Genomic DNA, 20,364 nt, shown 5'->3' with positions numbered 1-20,364 from the left:
GGCCTGTATAGAGGTGATTAAGGTCAAACGAGGTCATACAGGTGGGTCCTAATCCAAGATGACTGGTGTCCTTATAAGAAAAGATTAGAACACAGGAAACAGACCGAGGGACAACCATGTGAGGACGTAGCAGAAGGCAGCCATCTTCTGCAAGCCAAAGAGAGAGGCCTCAGAAGAAACTAAACCTGTCTAGCTGATAAGGAGAGTCACCTGCATTTTCCTTTAGCCTCCCAGGACATCCCCATGCTAAAGGGAGGAAATAGATCATAGGCCAGTGGCTTTTAACTCCTTCTATAGCTTAAGTCTCCTTTAACTCCCACCCAAAATTATATTTCTTTGCTCCTCCTCACCCCACCATCCAAGACACAGCACTCCCATGATTGTGGTATATGGTCCAATAATGCTATAGCTATGTTATTCATACACCATATTCGACTATGCAACACGTAGTAGTATTTTGTGGAATTGATTTACATGAATAATGTTACATTGCATTCACTTTTCTGAACTTGCTTTTGTACTTCATCTTATGTAAATTGGTCTCCCCATTTCTACTCCTTCCATGTAAATCTTGACTTAAGTACAAAAGAATTCATTGGAAGGGTATTACCAGGTAGCTCACATAATTGTCTGAGAAAGCCGAATTCGGCAGTTGGCAGGACTTGGGCAGCTGGGGTCATTCTCAAGGTTACAGCATGAAATTCTGCTTAGAATAAAGATCTGCACAGTCTCCACTCACCTCTGCTCTGCTGTGAGAGAGTTGCACCAGCCTCAGTCTGAGTGAAAAGGCAGAACTCTCGGCCGAACATGGCCATGCTGTGCATGATGAGCCTGCCTGTGAGTCTTTTGGGAGGCTCCACAAAGCCAAAGGGGCCATCCTCACCTAGGGATGTGTACGTATGAATGCTAGGCTGTCCACTGTTGCCGCCCATGGCCACTGGGTGAGGAACCTGCCTGCAAACCCACCACCTCTTGAGTGTCTCCTGAGGTCTGTGAGCTGGATTTGACTTGGTGCCTGGCTGAACAGCCAATAAAGATAGTTAGGCTGGGGGAGGGGCTCAAATTCTTTCATGCCTCTAAGATCACAAGTTATGATGAGGGGCGGGGGCGGGGGGGATTAGCTCCTGAGAGCTCTCTGGCTCCTCAGAAGGTTTTTCTAAAAGAAACTTCCTTTGCACTGTTCCCTCTCCCAGTCTGTCTTTCTGTTTCTCTCTGTCACAAACACACAATCTCGTATGCACAGCTTTAAGATAATAAAGCCCTATATGCAGGTATTGAGTCGAAATATTAATAGGCTGATCTTTTTATAATCTTTTTCTAGATATATTGTCCTTTCCTGAACAGTTTGCTACACACACACACCTCAAGAGAAAATTAACTAGCCTTAAAAGTGAAAGGTTGCACCCTTCCTCTAAATTACTCTCTAGCACTATGATGTTGTTCATCATTGCACTTAACGCACTCTACAATTACATGGTTCTGTGTTAATTCTATTTCTCCTATGTGAATTAGTCTCTGATCCCCTTAAGAGTAGTGATCAAATCTATTTTGCTCATTATGGGATCCCTAACAGCTAGCATGATACCTGGCACCTAGCAGGTCCTCAATAAATATTTGCTAAAAGAATTATTGAATGAAGTGCACACACTACATTTTGCAGTGCCAGCCAACTAATTGCTCAGCTCCATTTCCTGCCAATGCCCTCCATGCTCTGTATCATAAAAGGCTACATTTCCCAGGTTCCATTGCTCTCTGGCTAGTAGGTATATGGGGCCAATGGAGGCGCTGGTGAAAAGATGGGGGGCAGGAGAAGGGAAGAAATCAAGGTATCCCTCCCTTTCTCTTTCCTGGGAGGTCTCTGGCAGTGGCTGCATGTCTACTGTGGGTCGTTTCCATCAGGCGATTTAGCCTCTGGGTCCTGGTAACACTACCTTGCCCCTCGTCCCTGCAGATATAGGAATGGTCCTGGCTTCCTGGTGTTGCTCATATCTGGGTTGCCTCACTGTCCCCTGAGCTTCTCAGCTCTTTTATCACCAGTGTAATTCTCTACATTAAATTTCCTCTGTTTTAAAGACTTGAAGTGAGTCTTATTTTCCTTGCTGAACCCTGAGTTCAAATGAAAAGTCTGAGCGGAACAGGAAACACGACATTATAGGAAGGTCCCTAAAAATGGTTGAAGAGCAAGAGTAAGCTTTTCAGAATTAAAGCACAAGTAAACTTTAGGGGTGGGGGGAAGCTTTAATAAAAAGCATTATAGTAATTCATTTAACGTATATTATAAATATTTAAGTGTTTTTATTTTTTTAACGCCTAGAGCACCTGGGCTTTCTAAGTGGTCTCCCATCCAAGTACTAACCAGGCCTGACCCTGCTTAGCTTCCGAGATCAGATGGGATCGGCCGTGTTCAGGGTGGCATGGCCGTAGTGAAGTGTCTTAATATCAAGAAATACAATCTATCAAGTACTTTGGGAGACAGAAAAACTACCACAATTTAGATAGGTATATTAAAAACATTCGGAAATAAAAAGCCATGATGTTAACCATTTTTGGAATTTGTCGTTACTGTGCAATCAGTCTTGTGTCTTGATTAGAATAGCTGGGCCACTGTGATGCTGCTCTTTCACATTTCCACGCATACATTTGTATGTACTATTCTATATTGTTAATGCAATCTTCAAATTCACTTGAGCAGAGGGGCCTGGAATTTAGAGCTTAGGTTTCCACTTATTACATTGGGTAATTTTATCTGAGTTAAGCTGATCGATCTCTTCCTGGCTGAACCCAAATTCTTTAAGAATCTCTTCAGTGTGTTCTCCTAGGAAGGGATCCCTTTGGGAAGAAGGAACAGCCGGGGTGTTTGACAGCACAGGTGCAGGGCGAGGAATCACCTCCTGCTCCCCATCAATGACAAATGAGCCCCGTTCTTTGTTATGACCATGATGGGGAACCTCCTCTAAAGTCAGAACTGGAGTCACACATGCATCTGTGCCATCGAAGATCTGACACCACTCCGCCTTTGTCTTCTTTGCAAAAACATCTGCAAATTTCTTCTTCATTTCTGGCCAATCGGTAATGCTCATCTGATTGGGAAGTTCATCAGACTTTAGCCCAAGTCCTGAGAGAAAAATAAAATTTCTTAAATTATTATGCTTTTGGTGGAACAATGATAATCAATGAAAATCAGTTTTAAGCTTACTGTCCCAAACAGGATGTTCTGTAAGGGCTTCTCAAATGGGTCAAGAGAAGAAATTCAAACTCGGCTTGCAGCTTGAGTCGAAAGCTGGAGAGGGCAGAGGTAGCAGGACTCAAAACAGTCTTTCCATGCCAAGATTTTATTATTTACACGTTATCAAAAGTGGTCTACTTTTAATGGTCTAGTTACCAGAAATCGATTTCCCTCAGTACGTTTTCAAAAAGAAATTTCCTCAAGATATTATTATATCATATTGAATTAACCCTACATTGTATGTAATGCTCCCACATACCATAAAAGATAAAATTTAAACAATTTTACACCCCCGGCTATCCCAGTTTTCAAGGAAAAAGCCTAAAAATAAATTATTAAATTCAATTCACTTATAAAATGAATTTTATAAACATTCAATTCTCTGTATTTTGATCAAATGAAAGAGCTCTAGGAGGGAAGTGATATTTGACCCATTATCCTCTTAAAAACAGTGCTGTGAACTAGGAACAAAGGGCTTGTAAAGTAATAAAAAACTCACTGCAAATTGTTCCCGTAGCAAACACGACAGAAACTTATCAACCAGCCAGTCACCAGTGAGGCCCCACAGACTTTCCTTCCAAGCATAGAGGGCCTTGGAGGGCCCATCAACACACACTGCAGAAATGATGAAAGCATCTAGCTGGAGAGTTAACAGAAAGGATGGCCCCTCTGGCTCATGGCCTGATCCGTGCTGCCTTTATTGACTACGAGCATCTACCCTGCAGAACATCCAAACCCCAGTGCTGATTAAATTATACCCAATGGCCCACTTTAGCAGGGTTTGGTATAAATGTCATTTATTCCCTCACGGAAGAGGGTTTTTCAAAGTGCATGGGTAAGAGTGGAATAATAATAAAAGGCCCCTCTTACACATAACATTTTGTGTAAATTTAGCCAACTTAATCGAACTCTCATTTTTTATCATCCTTTCCTCCCCTACCATGTTGAAGAACAATGACTACTTGTAAACTGCTCTGAAGATGCAAACGTTCCTATAAAGGTAAGAAGGCATGAATATTGCAGGCTCTTTTTAGGGTTTTCAGGGATATATGGAAATAAGGAGAACTCACATAGTTCTGGATAGTTGTAAAAAGATACCTGTGAAATACAGAAGTAAGTTTTTCTCTGTAGTCATTTGTCCCATTTAAATACCAGGAAAGATACGAAGCCATAGTTTTAGGTTTATCACTGTAATCTACAAAGAAATGTTTCTAAGGATGTCTTTCGCTTTGATTCCTCTTTCCTGATTGTCCCAAAAGTAGTGATGTAGATTATAGCTACCGTTCAAAACATCTTTGCATGCTTTTAAAGAGTTGTTTCTTTTAATCAGAATGTGATCAGAATCATAACATTAGTAAAATTGGAGCCAATATGCTCTGTCAAACATTATACTTGAGATTATACAAGTCATAGTTAATAAACCGGAAAAATATTAGAAATCAAAAGACCCCAGGTTCTACTCCTAACTCTGGCACTCCAGCTCCTCCATCGTCTTATCATCCTTGATCAGCCCACAATTTCCCATCCCGCCCATGACCCTGATCAAGGCCACAAGGCAAACTACTACTGATTGAGGATGGGCTGTTTCCTATGTTCTGAACATTCCTATATGGTACCTGAACCCCTCCTCACATAGAAATGCAATTACAGAGTGTAGCTACTTTTTATAGTACAATCAATATTAAGTTTCTGATATTATAAGTCAAACGGACTTTCAGGGACTGAACTGAGAACTCAGACACCATTTAAAACTTGGGAAAGCATGTTTTGATTTCAAAAGAACTACCTTATACATACATGTACACGCTCACAATAACACAAAATATTTATTGTTTTAAGTACGTCATAAACTTTACTACTCTGTAACATATTAGGTACGTACTAAGGAGTCAAAAATCATTTGCTAAGTATGTAATGTGCAAAGATGAGTGTTTACTAATAAAGAATAAAATTATTTGTTTAATAAAAAAACTGGAAAAGGTATAAATCAACTTGAATAAAGAAATGGTTAATAAACTTTAGTAGAAGTATAGCACTGAATATCATAAGGCCGCTATAAAAAAAGGGTGAGTATGAAGATCTTTTATACTGACAAGAAAGAATGTCTTTGCTATACTGCTGAATAAAAAGAAACAGCTATTAATTATATACTTACATGACTTTATATAGGATAAGTTATAAACTGGAAAAAAATAAAATATTCGTTGTTTGTATATGCACAGAAAACGTTCTGGAAGGCCACATCCCAAACTTCCCCCAAGTGAAAGTTCAAACAAGAATTTTTACTTCTTACTATACAAATTAAGTACTGCTTTATTTTTTTTCCTAAAAAACGATTACATTTTGAATTTTTTCATATTTTTTAATTGTGATAAAATATACATACATAAAATTTACCATTTTAGTTATTTTTAAGTTTAAGCACTGCAGCATTAAGAACACGGATATTGTTCTGGAACAATATAAATCACCACCATCCACTTCTGGAGCATTTCATCTTCCCAAACTTAAACTCTGTACCCATTAAACACTAACACCCCATTCACCCTCCCCCATCGCTGGAAACCACCGTTCCACTGTCTGTCTCTACGAATCTGACTACTCTAGGTATCTCGGAATCATACAATATTTGTCTTTTGTGACTGGTTTATTTCACTTGGTGTTCGAGGTTCATCCATGTTGTGGTATATGTCAGAATTCTTTTCCCTTTAAGGCCAAAAAATGCTTTATTGTATGTACATACCACATTTGATTTATTCTTTCATCTCTTGATAGACACCTGGGTTGCTTACATCTTTTAGTCATTGTAGATAATACTAATGAACATGGACATACAAATATCTGATCGAGTCTTTGCTTTCAATTCTTTTGTGTATACACCCAGAAGTGGGATTGCTGGATCGTATGGGAATTCTATGTTTAAGTTTTTGAGGAACCACCATGCTGTTTTCCACAGTGGTTGCACAATTTTACATTCCTACCAGTAATACACAGGGTTTCCGTTTCTCCACGTCCTTGCTAATACTTGCTACTTTCTGGTTTCCTTTCAATAACATTTTAAAATTTTAAAACGACTTTTAAAAAACCCTCTATGGCTTATCTGATTGTAGCAGAAGAGTCTTGCTATCTCAGACTTCTTTACCCCGAAAAGCAGAAAGGACACAGCAAGGTGGAGTTTGCACCTTACCAAAACAGTGTGTTTATGTTTAAATATTTCAGAGGTAAATTAAGGTATGGGCTCAAAGATCTCAAAATATAAGATAAACTAAGTGAGATATATAATTAATACTACCTCAAAAAATCATTATAGATATGGGAGTTTGTCCAGTTAGGCCTAAGAAAGAAGTACATATATGTGATTACTAAAAGTACTACTTTTGCAAGTAAATATTGTAAACGAAGGAAAATGCTGAGGCTTTTTGGCATGGACTAAGCAGATTAAGCAAAAGCTGGCTGGATGTGCTAAATCTGACTAAAATACAAGCCACCCGTCAGCTAAAGATCCTTAGTGAGCTTAGAAGGAGAAAAAAAGTTAAGGATGCCACAAAAGGCTGTGGATGCAAACAGAGGGGGCTGTAAAAATGTTAGGGAATTACAGGGTTTAAACTCAGAAAGAGGACACCCAGGAGAAGATGATCAGAACTGAGGGGCTGGAGAAATTACCTCACTAGAAAAATGGTCAGGAAAAGCTCATTCATCGAGGAGTAGTGTGGATGTTGGAAACAATCATTCCAAACACATTTTAAGACGACAATAACAGGACACACCGAGGACAGGATTTTAACTTCTGGAACGGCAGAACGAGAAATTTCGAATACCTGCTCCTGTGTAAAAGCAGCAAGAACACTGACATAAATTGTCAGAATCAACATTTTTATAACTTGAAATTAACTCAAAGCTTGCAGCAATCTCAGTAAGACCAGTGAGCTTTGCGGTTACAATATGCGCTCATTTCGTGGCTCTCGCTCCACCTCTGTGGCGTCCTTGAAAACCAACAGGCTCGCAACTACTAGCTGTGAAAACCAGCAACGTAACAGCCACTGTAGAGGAAAAATGAATTTGGAGTTCGTCCAAAATCCCATCCGCTGAGAACTGTCACTATTTGGCTGTCTGGAAGCTCCTCGAAAGGCTCCATTTTCAGGACTTGCTTTATTTGATCTGACTCAGAGGTCGCACTGCCCTAGTCCCAGGACATTTGTAAACAAAAAAAAAGAAGCTTCCAGTCAAGGTGGAGGAATAGGTAAATGCTGCGTTTGCCTCCTCTCAGAATCACATCAAAATTAAAACTAAACTACAGAATAGCCATCATTGGGAGCCGCCTGAAGTCCAGCTGAATAGAAGTCCTACGACTGGGGATACACAGAAGAAGTTATCTCGAGACTGAAAATGGATGTTAGCTGAACCTATTGCGTAATCATTTTACAGTATATGTGAATTAAACCATCATCTGTGCACCTTAAATTAAAAAAAACAAAAAACAATCAGTGACAACTGTTTAATATCATAGCTTTCTGAGGTGGCATTACTTATTTGGACTAACATGAAGCTGACTCCAAAAAAAACTTAAAGGAAAAATGTGGAGAAGAGGACGTCCATAGGGGAGTTTGAAAAGCTCTAACATATTCCTGAGAATTGAGAATCCATGCACATGCCCAGGGCAGCAAGCATGTCCAGGAGACATATGAGAAGGTTCTAATCTTTCGCCTCTGGCTGACCTTGAGGCTCTGTACAAGCTATGAGTGAAGGCACAGAGGACCTCAGAAAAGGCTAGGTGATTTATTGGTTCAAGGCATTTAAGGACATCTCTTTCCAATCATTAGCTGACCATGAAGCTAATGAGCAGACTTTACTGGCTGCATATGCCAAAAAAATACAGATTTCGTCCAGGAAAGTCATTATGTAAACAAACACAAGCAACAGAAAAGGGAAAGGGAAGGGGAGGCCTAGGATCCACCAGAGGTGCATGTTACATTATTTAAAGCATCAGTTTCAACGAGAAATTGTGAGGCATGCCAAAAGGAAGGAAAGCATGGTCCATGTACAGGAAAGGGAAAAAAAGCAATCAACAGAAACTGTCCCTGAAGAAGCCCAGATATTGGATTTACTAGACAGAGACTTCAAATTAGCTATTTTAAATATATTCAAAGCACTAAAGTAAACCATATTAAAAACTCAAAGGAAAAGTATACAGTGTCTCATCGAATAGAGAATATCAATAAAGAGATAGAAATCGCTGATAAAAGGAACTAAATAGGAATTATGAAGTTGAAAAGTACAGTAACAAATGACAATTTCATTAGAGGGACTCAACAGCAGACATGAGCGGAGAAGACAAAGAATCAGTAAACCTGAAGAGAGGTACACTGAGTTTAAGGAACAGAAAGAAAAAGGAATAAAGGAAAATTAAGAGCCTCAGAGACCTGTGGGATGCCATCAGAAATACCAACATATACATTTAGGGAATATCAGAGAAGAGAGAGAGGGGGCAGAAAACTCTTTGAAGAAATAATGCCTAAAAATTTCCAAATTTGATGGAAAAATATTAATTGTACATCTAAGAATCTCAAGGAACTCAAGCAAGACGAACTCAGAGAGACCCACAGGAACTAATAAATAAGCCCAGGAAGGTTGCAGGAAACAAGATAAACATTTTAAAAATCACTATACGTCATGTATTTCCATGTGAATGATCTTAAAATGTTACCATTTACAAAAGTATCAATAAGAATAAAATTCTTCAGAATAAATTTAACCCAAGTAGCGCAGGACTTGCATAGTGAAAACTACAACGCATCACTGAAAAACGGTCAAGATCTAAATAAATGAAAAGCATGCCATATTCGTGGATCACAACTTAATATTGTTAAGATGACAACACTCCCCATACTGACTGATATAAAGATTCCACACAACCCCTATCAAAATCCCAGCTGCTTTTTTTGCAGAAATTGGCAAGATAATCCTAAAATTCATATGAAAATGGAAGGGACCCTGAATAGCCAAAACAATCTTGAAAAAGAAAAAAGCTGGAAGACTCACATTCCTCAATTTCAAACTTACTACAAAGCTACAGTAAAGCAAGATGGTGTGGTGCTGGATAAGGACAGATACATGGATTAGTGAAAGAGAGTAGAGAGTCCAAAAATAAACCTTTCCATTTATGGTTAATCGATTTTTAACAAGGATGCTAAGACCATTCACTGGAGAAAGAACAGTTTTTTCAACAAATTGTGCTAGGAAAACTGGATAGCCATATGCAAAAGAATGAAGGTGGACCCCTACCTCACTTCATATACAAAAATTAAAACTCGAAATGGATCAGAGATCTAAATGTGAATGCTGAAACTATAAAACTTTTAAAAGAAAACATTCAGGTTTTCTTTTATAATTGAGAGTTCTCTGAATAACTTCTATGCGATATTTACTAAAGGATAAGTAATAATAAAATGTGCTAATAAAGCTGACATATTATTAGAACTCAACAATAGCTGCAGTAATTGCATAGAACTCAATCCAATAAAATGTTTTTCATTGAGTATGTGTCATCACTGTCTTTTAGAAATGCCTGTGCATGATGATAATCAAAAGCTGGCTAAAGTTGGGCCAATTTTATTATCACATTTAAATTCTCCACAGACAATGCATAAATAGACAAGGTTTTTCTAAGGTGCAAACTCACTGTGCTATGTCCCTGCTGCTTTCCAGGGCCCTGCACCATCGTGGTGAGTGCTGTTCCCACCACTCAGTCCCTTGTTTAGTACTACTCTGTCCAGAATTTGGAATTAACATCTCCTATTCTTAGTTGTAATTTGTGGACAGAAAGGCATCTTATGTCATCTACACAAACGATTCTGTTCTATAGTGCTTCCAATGATATTTAAGTTGGTGAAGTTAACATAGTTGATCATAAAATGCTTTGATACTTGCAAAAAAAAATCATTTCAGCTCTATGAAACTCACTCTGTGTAATACATTGCATCTGAAAAGCTACCAAACATAACAGTGAAACTCTAAAAGTAAAGTTGAAAAACAAATGCACTGGGACCAGCCTGTCACACCACTGCAGAGTATAATCTAAAACTACTTAGATGAACTTTAAATTCAAACATTTCACAGCAATGAAATAACTTCAGTTCAATTATTTAATTAGAGAAGAAGAGACCGCAAATTTTCTTGCTAACTTGTGCGAGCATGCCAGCAAGACAAGCATCTGAAAGGAAGGTAAACTGCAGAAGCAAGTGACAGTAGCATATTCCAATGAAATCTCATTCACCAAAGTCTCTCTTTGCTCTGGTGACCCCTGACACTGAGTGTGGGGGGACATAGATCAAGAAACAGGAACTGTGGAACTAGCAGGTCATTTCTAGGGAAGGATAATATAAGAGCACACGAGGGCAAAATAAATAGCCAGCACTATTGAGTATGAAATGCAATAAAAACACTGAAACACTGAACAAAAGAGATTATTATTTCTTTTATATCCCTAAGCTATTTTATAGATTTGTAATATTACCTGTCATTTAAAAGATGGGGAAAATGTCCCCCAATATAATGATGGATGTGATTAGGTTAATTACGAAGGGGGATATGTAATAAAAGATGCCATGCATTTCAAAAGGCCCCAAAATAGAGGCTAAAGAAGATCCACAGAAAAAGGAGGTGGAGGGAGGTAATGAAAGTGCCGCACCTTTGACCAGCAGCTCATAGAACTGGGGTTCTAGTGCTCCAACGGCCATGAACTCCCCGTCTGCCGTCCGGTAAGTTGTGTAGAAAGGTGCTCCACCGTCAATTAGGTTCTCTCCTCGAGGTTGTTTCCACAGTCCTTTATTTTCGGTTTTCCACAGAAAAGAACTTAGATATGCCGCTCCTTCCACCTTTAAAGAAACAGAATCCAAATCCAGACAATTTAACCGTGAACGCATGATTACTTTCTGTTTAGGTTTTTTTCTTTTTATTATTTATGCAGAAATATTTATCCTAGAGTGCAGGAATATTATATCTAATTTAATGGCTTCTTAAGTATTTTGAGAAATTAAATCAGAGACGGTTTACAGTAGAGTGGGTTTCTACACTATTCAGTTCAGAAAATACTGTTCAGAAAAGACTTAGAAGGCACTACTTTTTTTCTTCCTTTCAAAAAAGACTGGTAAAATGTTGATAATTTTTGCAGTTAGGTGAGGGTACATGGACGTTCGTTTACACTATATTCTCTCTACTTCTCTATATGTTAAAAACTATCAGCATAAAAAGTTAAAAATAAAGCAAAATGTTTTTTAAAATCCATCTTCTGATCTCATCTATAAACACATACACAGATATATAAAGCATATCACATTCTAAAGGTAAATCACATGACAGTTAAATTTAGTTTCTTTTAGTTTGACTCCAAGCCCAAGGAAACCATATTTAAGTACTTAATATATTTTAACTTGAATAATCACTTGAAAGTTTCAAAACACGGGCATATCTTGCTTTATTGCACTTCACAGATACTGCATCTTTTTACAAATTTAAGGTCTATGGCAACCCGGAGTCGAGCAAGTCTATTGGTAGCATTTTCCAACAAACTCAGTTGATGGTTAGCATTTTTTTTAGAAATAAAGTATCTTGTAATTAAAAAGTGAAGGTATGTACATTATTTTTTAGATATGATGCTATTGCACACTTAATAGACTGAAGTACAGTATAAACATAACTTTTATATGTACCAGGAAACCGAAAATTCGTGTGATTCACTTTATTGCAATATTCACATTACTGCAGTCGTCTGGAACCAAACCTGCAATATCTCCGAGGCATGCCTGTAAACGTAACAGGCATGAGTCCAAACTGGTTTAGGAATGCCAACTTCCCACAGAGTCCTGAAGAAACAGGGACAGAGTCACACCCTCAGGTATGAATACCACAAGGCCCCCCGCACTGGGCTGCCTGGAGAAGACTCCTTCTCTGATCTAGGGCTTTATGATCCTAATATTTCCGGCTCCCCAGTGGGGGGTAGCCATCAAAGCAGCCTTGTCTCTGAGGTTACCAACAGAGGGGCCCCATTCCAACTGTGAGCGTGGGACTTCTCACAGTTACTGGCGGTGAAAGAAATATAAACTATCACTTTCGATTCATCCCAATTTTCCCTTTTAACTTGCAATCTCCTGTATGCCTCATTTTATGGTTCTGATATCTGACATCGCCAAATAGCGGAGTTTGTATAAACAGCCTATGGCAGTGCTCTTTTTTGAAACGGAGTTATATAGATCTGAGTGAGTCCCCACGTTTATACATACACATATACATATGCATATACACATACATACATACACACAGATATAATGATACACACAATTATATATGTACATATACAATCTCTTACACACTAGATATACCAATGAGGCTCTCAAAAAAAGATGCACTAACAGAGTTATGGGTCCAGTTTGGCCCATTCAGGACACAAATCGGTTCTTTTCACTTGTTTTAATTACAATAATTTATTTTTATTTTTATTTATTTATTCGTTTATTTTATTTTTATTATGGTGACATTGCTTAACGAAACCCAGTAAGTTTCAGGTGTACAATTCGATAGCAAAACATGTGTATATATATATATTGCATTGTGTGTTCACTGCCCATAGTTAGATTTCTGTCACCACATACATATCTAATCCCTTTTGCCTCACTACCTACCCTCACTCCTCCCCCACCCTCTGGTAACCACTAGTCTATTGTCCATGTCCACGCGTCTCTGCTTACAAACAGGTTCTACTCTGGTCTCACCTTTACTTAGTGCCATAAGAGGATACAGGCCAAGAGACACAGCAGTTACAATCCTCATCTGTTCGCCAGGCTCCCCAGGCACATGGCTCCTTTGCCCCCTCACTCCTAAGCAGTTTATGTGGCCACAGACAAGAGCCCTGTGATACAGAGAAACTGCAGCCTCCATTTCCCAACCTTTTATATTCTTCTCATCATGTAGACCCATGTAGACCAAAGGCCTGCATGTCAATGCACAGCTCCCCAAGTCAGGTACGCTCCCCAGACCGGGGGTAAATGCAGGAAAATGGACCCCATGTTCCACAGTTGTCTTACCTCTACAGTTTCCGAGGAAAAAGTACTATGAAGAGGTGACTCCAGGTCATCAGTAGCGGGCCTGAGTCAAAGATTCTGCTGCTAAAAACATCTGAAAACTACTGGCCTAAAAGAATAAAGTAATTCAGCTTCTATACCTATTTGTATCACAAGGGTTCTCAGAGATGTGGAAAGTAATGTATACGATGCTTTACTGATCGAGCTGGCCTTGAGTAATTAGCCAACACTCACTACATCCTAATGCAAACATGAACCCTGAGTAAATCTTACAATATTTTCACATATACTAAAATCTTACCATCTTCCTAATCATTAGATACAGTCCGATGAAAGTAGCAATTAACTTTTGTTGATATTTGACTACAAATAAGCAACAACAGCCCATTAGCAAATTATTCAAATTATCACTCAATAAGTCCTTAGCCTTAAATTCTCCTTAAAACTCCCAAGGCCCATGTTTGTTCTTCGTTCAGTCGCTGTGGGCCACAGATACCGTGCCTGAAGAGAGCAGTAAAGGGCAGTGACTGAAAGCCTAGGCTTCAGAGTCAAATTGCGGAGGGCACTGCCTCTGACTCTTTAGACTTCCTTTCACTTATCCTTTCCAAGGCTGAAAGTCTTCAAATGCCAAATGAGACAGAGCATACCTCCTTCAGGCAGTCGTGTGGATCAAAGGAAGGTAGACACAGGCAAAGCACCCAGCCTTGTACTCACTGGGCTTAGAGTAAGTAAAGTTGGCACTGCTGCTGCTTCTACTGCAGGTTGGGACTGGGCTAGGAGCTGGAGACAAAAGAGCAGCTGCACACAGCTCCTACTGACATCATTTCAGAGATGGACACAAAGGACAATGTGAAATGTACCCTGAGGGCAGCATCACGGGGCACAGAAGCAGTCAAGAGCTGGGCCTGATTAGCCTGAGAAGAGAAGTGCAAGCCGAGGCTCTGGAGGGAGGGATTATGGCAGAAAACAGCTTTCACAAAGGTCACCAATGACATAGCCAATTTACACGTTCGGTTTCAAACTCCTGAGGTCACCATGGACATACGACCCCTGACCATTCCTTTTTCTCGGTGCTTTCTCTTGTCCCTGTTTCCGTGACAACATTCCCTCTGGTCGCTCACTTAGTTCTCCTTAGCACTTGCTTCTCTTCTTCTGCCCACTCTTCAAATGCCCGTGGTGTGTCCCCTAACACAGCGGATCACAGTCTCACGTGGCTCCCAAATGACTGAAATCTGTTTCCAGTCCCTAACTTCAAGTATTCCATCTGGACATCTGAAAGGCACTTCACCCTTGAAATGACCAAAACTGACTTCTTTTTTTTTCTTTTTCTTCTTCTTCTAACAACGACGACGACGACCTCTTACAGAGTGCCAGGCACTGTTTACCCTGAACGCTGAACTCATTTAATTCTCAAACAATGTTATGTGGCAGGTACCACTATTATCTCCGTTTTACAAAGAACTGAGGCACAGAGAAGTTCTTTAACCCAAGATCACAGAGCTAGACAATGGCAGAGCTGGGATGGAGGAAGTCAGCCATCAGAGCCTGCGCTCTTAACCTGTGCCATGCTGCCTCTTCCTTCAGTAGTCCTCTCCCAGGGTGCCAGTGACACATCTGCCAGGTCACCCAAGCCGGAAATAGGGGAGCCATCCTTGATTCCTTCCTCTCCCCTTGCTGCCAATGCATTGCCAAATCTCAAATATCCCCTAAACCCACACCCGTTCTACCATTAGTTACCTCAGTACTTGCGTTTATCTCTCAGCATAACCCAGCAACTATCTTTCTGCCTCCAGTCTTAAGTCTCTCAAGTCCATCCCTCATGCTACCTCCGAAGATCTGTCCACATGCAAACGTGTGGCGTGGGACTAGGCGCTGGATTAGGCTCTTCCCAACTAACTGTGAGACCCTGGGCAAATTCCTACGCTTTGGATTCCTCCTCTTTAAAATACCAATGCATTCCAAATGAGACTGGATTAGAAGAAATCACACAGAGAAAGTGACTAGCTTAACATGACGCACAGGCTCAAGGAATGACAGTGAAAACACCAAAGCACCATGATGTCAAGGTCTCCCCTACGAAATGCAGCAGGAAGGTCTAGACTGGTGCATTTTACCTTAGCATCCTTAAGAATCCTCTCTATTGCTAAGGAGTACTTCTTGAGCCCCATATTGAATAAGGATTGATTGAAAATTATACTCTAATCACAAGAGGTAGCTTGGGGAAAATTATTAAAACAGACTCAAGTGAGTCACAAAATTTTTAAAAAACTGACTCCACAAACAGATGATCAAACTATGACATTCTGACACATGAATAGGACATGAGACTATTTTAAAGAAAAGGATATCCTTGGTAACTTGATTTTAAAATTCAAATCTCAATAATCTTGTCTTAATCGGAAACGGATTTGAGGCAGCGATACAGCGTACTTGTGAACAATGGGAAGCGTATCATTTCCCCCAATTAACACTTACCATGCTTGCATCAATGATCTGACCTTTGCCAGAGCGTGTGCGTTCAAAAAGAGCCATCAGGATGCCCAGTGCGCACATGAGGCCACCACCACCAAAGGCAGCCAGGAGATTCAGTGGGGCATGCGGATTCTCACCACTCCTGCCAATTTTTGACAGGACACCTACAAAAAAAATCGGAGAACTTTTGTAGTAAATTTAATGTCTCTTTTAAATAAATACATGAACATCTTAGAGGAATAACCGATCTCTCTAGTTGCTTATCTTAGTGAAAACTACTACATAATGCTTTTCCAATTCTGAACCTATTCAGCGTATCTATAAACAGGCTTTCCCTCGGACATGGTTCCTTGTTTTGTTTTTTGTTTTCTTCTTCTCTAAAACTGTATGCCACCTAACATTTTCAGAATTTTATTGCTAAGTTTTTACTCACTGAGTAAAATAAAAAAGATGCTTCAGGAAGAAAAATTGTTATCAATTTAGTTTATGGGTTAACAGTATTATGCACTTCCATTCTTATTGGAGATGCAAGAAAATAATCAAACACAAGAAAAAGGAATTAAATTTTAAAATAGATGTGAAAAATCAATCCTACACTCACTCTTTTCCTCAATCTTTAAATGTGTACTCACAGAAATTTTCAGACTTCTTTTACTCAACAACACACAGTTTTTAGAATTCTAGAATTAGGCCATTCTAAGACATGTTCTCATAGGCAAAAACTAATAAAGTGATATTACGACCACGGGCTTTACCTAGTATACACAGAAGTCTAAAATGGTGACTCAAGCAATGACTCTCAATGAAGATGTGGGGAGAGGAATGTCATAATTAAACTATATCAGTATTTTCAAACTACAGAGCAACCATCCCTGTTACCACCAAGCCCCTTACTTCCTAGTAGGAGCTTGCCTGAGAACTGACTCTACAAACGCAGTAAGGGTGCTACTAGTGAGAATACATTATCCCTCAAATGTGTTAAGAAGGGGTGGGGGTGGGGGTGGGGGCGAAGGGTTGAGAAGGGCTGTTCCCAGACAAAACAACCCTTTTTAAACAACCATACTCTCCTTATTGATTTTGATATTTAAATCTTCACCATTAAAGATTCTTTTAAATTAGTCTAACTGTAGATCTTGACTGGAAACAAAATGAAAAGTGTAGAGAAAATTTTTTTAACATACCTGACAAAGCCAAATAATTGATGTCATGGCCTGCTACCCCAGAGAATCTTCCTGACTGGCCAAATCCACTCAATCTGGCATAGATAAGCTTTGGATTCTCCTTCTGCAGAATCTCTGGGCCAAGCTGGAGTTTTTCCATGACGCCTTAAAAGTAACAATTTTTCTTTTAAGAGAGCATGAATTGAGGGTGGGTATACTCCCCTTTCTGTGACAAACATCAAACAGCACTCTTGCAAGTAATACTAAAAACATCTGCTATGGGTTTGATAGTGTTTCCAGAAATTAAGAACCCAAAGAGTGAGGCCATCATTTCTAGAATGTGTGGCCTCTGCCCCAGAATGCTTTTCCTTCAGGAATAGTCAAGCCTCTTCAAACCCTATAGTGGGCATTTTATCCCTTTCGCCAGTCTCTTTATAGTTTCTCAAATCTTCTCCTTAGTAATTTATTAGAAATGGTTGGTTCTCTTGGAAGAATTACCGTGGGCTGTTACTTGGTCAAAAATTCACTTCTGAAAGCTGCTATTCCTTTTAGACCTTTTCTTTGTCAACAGCTGCATTGGTGCCTACCACCTTCTACATCCTGCTGTACTTATGTATGTATTCCCCCCTCCCTACCAGCTCAGAAACTCCTCCAGCAGGATTCATGCCTGATACATGCCAGGCCTCTGAAACTCCTAGCACCAGTACCTTCGCGAAAAGGCTCAGTAAATGTCTGTGGAAAGAAAGATTAGACACATTAGCATCACAGCTCTGATCGGCATGTACATTTACTGCCCAGCGTTCAGTTAACTGGCACCTGAAGTATCCTGGGATTAAAAGTAAAAAAGATTGCATACTGCATTAACCCTCATCGTCTTCCTAAAGCTATGATAAATTACAAAAGAACTCTAATCCTCCAAGATAAGCAGCAGCCACAATCCCCTCACCTGGCAGCTACTATTTTTCACAGCTCTGTTTTCCTCCTAAATGCAAGAGCCTGGATAAATTATTTAACTCTGTTAAACCCCCTTCATCTTCAAATGGGGCATTATTAAAATATGATATAACCCTAATTATATTATCCTCAAATCCGGCTGTGCGAGTACATGAGTTAACATTCTAAATATGCCTGGTGCCCCACAGACATTCAATTAACTCACTGAACATTTGACTTCCTGCTATATAGCAGGCAAAGCTTTGGATTGGTATCCGCGAGAGTTTACTCTGGCAGCTGTCTGAGAATGGATGAGAGTGGTGCTAGACTGAAACATCAGTTTCAAAAAGACTGTTAGAACAGAATGAAAGAAGCTGCCAAAGGTGTGGAGAGAAAGAATCGAGTCATACATAGAAAGGAGAAAGAATGACTGGATTCGTTATAATTGAAAGCTTGTAAAGTGAAAGGACGATTTGGAGTCCTGGATGAAGTACAGGTTTCTGAGTCAGGCAGCTGGGTGGACACTGGTTCCAGTCACTGAGATAAATACAGAAAGAGGAGATGCTATTTTAGGAGGGAAGTTGGTGGCCTGGCGTTGGGATTTGTAGAAGTTGCAGTGCCAGGGAGCAGTCAGATAGGGACGTACAGGACCTGCGTATTGCGACCGTTTGGCTCTAAAAGAGGGGAGCGCAGTTATAAATTTGGGCACCAGCTGTCTATAAAAGGTGACAACAATGGGAATGGATAAGGTGGCTCCAGGAAGACATATAAATGAAACAGCTGACGCTGGAACTTGGTAACACCGGCATTTACAGCAGGAAGAGTTGGCCTGGATCTGTGATTGGCTTTAGAGGGTACACCAAACCTCTAGCCCACAACCCTCGAAATGTAACCAAATGACAATGTACCTCCTTTTCCGGAGAGAGAATCTATGGCTTTCATTAGATTCTCATAGGGCTCATGACCCTCAAACCATTAAGAAATGCAGCTGCAAATGAGTGTTTGGCAAGAAAAGAAAGAAAGAAACTTGGGAAGAAGTCAGGAGCGGTGTAAGGAGAACCAGGGCAACAGCTGTATCTCCGATTCCAAGGATGGAAGATCGTCTCAAGGGCGGAAAGAGAAATCGAATCAAATACAACAGAAAAGTCTAGAAAGACAGAGACATGAAGGGTAATGTGGCAACAGGGCAAAAATGCGGCAGGTGCAGCCTCAAACAGTTCGGCCCCCTCCCTTCTTCGGAAACCGTCCAAGTCTGGCCTCTCGGAGAAGCCAGGGGCTCACCGCGGCGGAAGGGCTCCAGCACCACGTCAGCCTGGGCGCTCAAACGACGCAGCACGGCCACCCCTCGGGGCTGTTTCAGGTCCACAACCAGCGAGCGCTTGCCCCGGGCCAATAATCTTACGTTGCCTACAGCACCAGGCCGTTCCACAAGCACCACCCGCGCCCCGAAGTCAGCCAGGACCATACCGCAGAACAGGCCTGGAGCCAAGCCGGCCAGCTCCAACACCGTGATGCCCCGCAGAGGCATAACACCCTGCGTGTCTAGCTAAAGTCGAAGACTGACAAGGACGGATCTCAAGCACCCCGCCAGGGAGCACCGCCCCGAGGGCGCGACCCCTCCCTCGTGCGCCTGCGCGCAGCCGCGGAGTCTGCGCAGTAGCGCGCGTCACGGCCCCGCCTCCCAGTCGCGGGCAAGAAGTCCGTTGAACAGCTTTACTCTTCCTTTTGCTGCGAAGTCCGAAGTTGCCCCTGGGCTTGACCTTGAGATTCTGTGTCCGGTCACCGATCTCTCAGGACGCTTTTACTCTTACCTTGCGATCCCAGCCGTTGTGCCATTTCAGCCCCTACATCTGCCCGTCCCTTGAGAAAAAGTACATAAATCTTTATGAACTAAGTTCAAGTATTTTCTTCTGCAGGCTACATATTGCCGCCTTCATCGCTCGTACTTCTTAGCCACCCGATGATTGCATCCACAAAGGTCTTGAGATCCTTTCTAGACTCTTCCATTTTGAGTTATAAACTCTGTGGATTAGCTACCTTCAAAAAGAAAGATCAAGCTACTCTAACAGATGCCGTGCAATGTGTAACAGAAGAAAATTGGAGCGAGTAGTGCTCATCAGAGCCAAATGAGAGGACTTTAAAAATATTTTGATTTTCCACCTGCCATTTCTACAGATAGTTACAGTTTCGAGGTTTTCATTTTCATGCCTAATCTTTTTTTCTTTTTAAATTACGAAAAGAAATCGTAAATAGCCTTACTACTTTTACAAATCGTTTTCTCTCTTATCAGTGTGGCCTGTGTATAGGTGGTCTGCCAATTTTTGACCGTTTTGGAATTTAAAAAGAGCCAGAAGTGCATGCCAGAGAATTCTCTGTCTTAATCCTTTCACAAGTATGGGTTTATGCATGCTGAGGCAGGTGATAACAGCGTAGGCAAAACTTGGCACAATGTTAATCGAGATACTTTAGACAAGTTTGAAATAGTCTTGATCAATTT

At 40.5% G+C, this 20,364-nt stretch overlaps 2 protein-coding genes and 1 pseudogene across 3 annotated transcripts in view; all 3 read right to left on the bottom strand.

Moving 5' to 3' along the window:
- Positions 1-2,251, bottom strand: part of SLC45A2 (solute carrier family 45 member 2) — a 38,506-nt gene extending 36,255 nt beyond the window's left edge. Inside the window, exon 1 of the mRNA XM_039842706.1 lies at positions 808-2,251. Within this exon, the coding sequence (XP_039698640.1) occupies positions 808-932 (125 nt within the window). The 5' untranslated portion in view covers positions 933-2,251. The remainder of the gene's footprint in view (positions 1-807) is intronic.
- A 56-nt stretch (positions 2,252-2,307) lies between these two features.
- Positions 2,308-2,426, bottom strand: LOC120586389 (uncharacterized; annotated as a pseudogene).
- A 56-nt stretch (positions 2,427-2,482) lies between these two features.
- AMACR (alpha-methylacyl-CoA racemase) lies at positions 2,483-19,438 on the bottom strand. Of its 2 annotated transcripts, none has more exons than XM_039842711.1 (5): positions 19,149-19,438; positions 16,956-17,099; positions 15,778-15,938; positions 10,914-11,100; positions 2,483-3,115 (listed from the first exon to the last, which is right to left on the bottom strand). In XM_039842711.1, the coding sequence occupies exons 1-5, from the start codon at positions 19,393-19,395 to the stop codon at positions 2,706-2,708; spliced, it is 1,149 nt and encodes a 382-aa protein (XP_039698645.1). In that variant the 5' UTR covers positions 19,396-19,438; the 3' UTR covers positions 2,483-2,705. The 2 variants fall into 2 exon arrangements, with proteins under 2 accessions (XP_039698645.1, XP_039698646.1); XM_039842712.1 differs by having other exon boundaries at positions 19,335-19,415.
- Positions 19,439-20,364: the final 926 nt, after the last annotated feature.

Source organism: Pteropus medius, unplaced genomic scaffold, assembly GCF_902729225.1.
Source record: "Pteropus medius unplaced genomic scaffold, Ma_sr-lr_union100, whole genome shotgun sequence".
Lineage (NCBI taxonomy): Eukaryota > Metazoa > Chordata > Mammalia > Chiroptera > Pteropodidae > Pteropus > Pteropus medius.
Note: the sequence above shows the minus strand (reverse complement) of the source record. Positions and strands in the feature narration are given on the sequence as shown.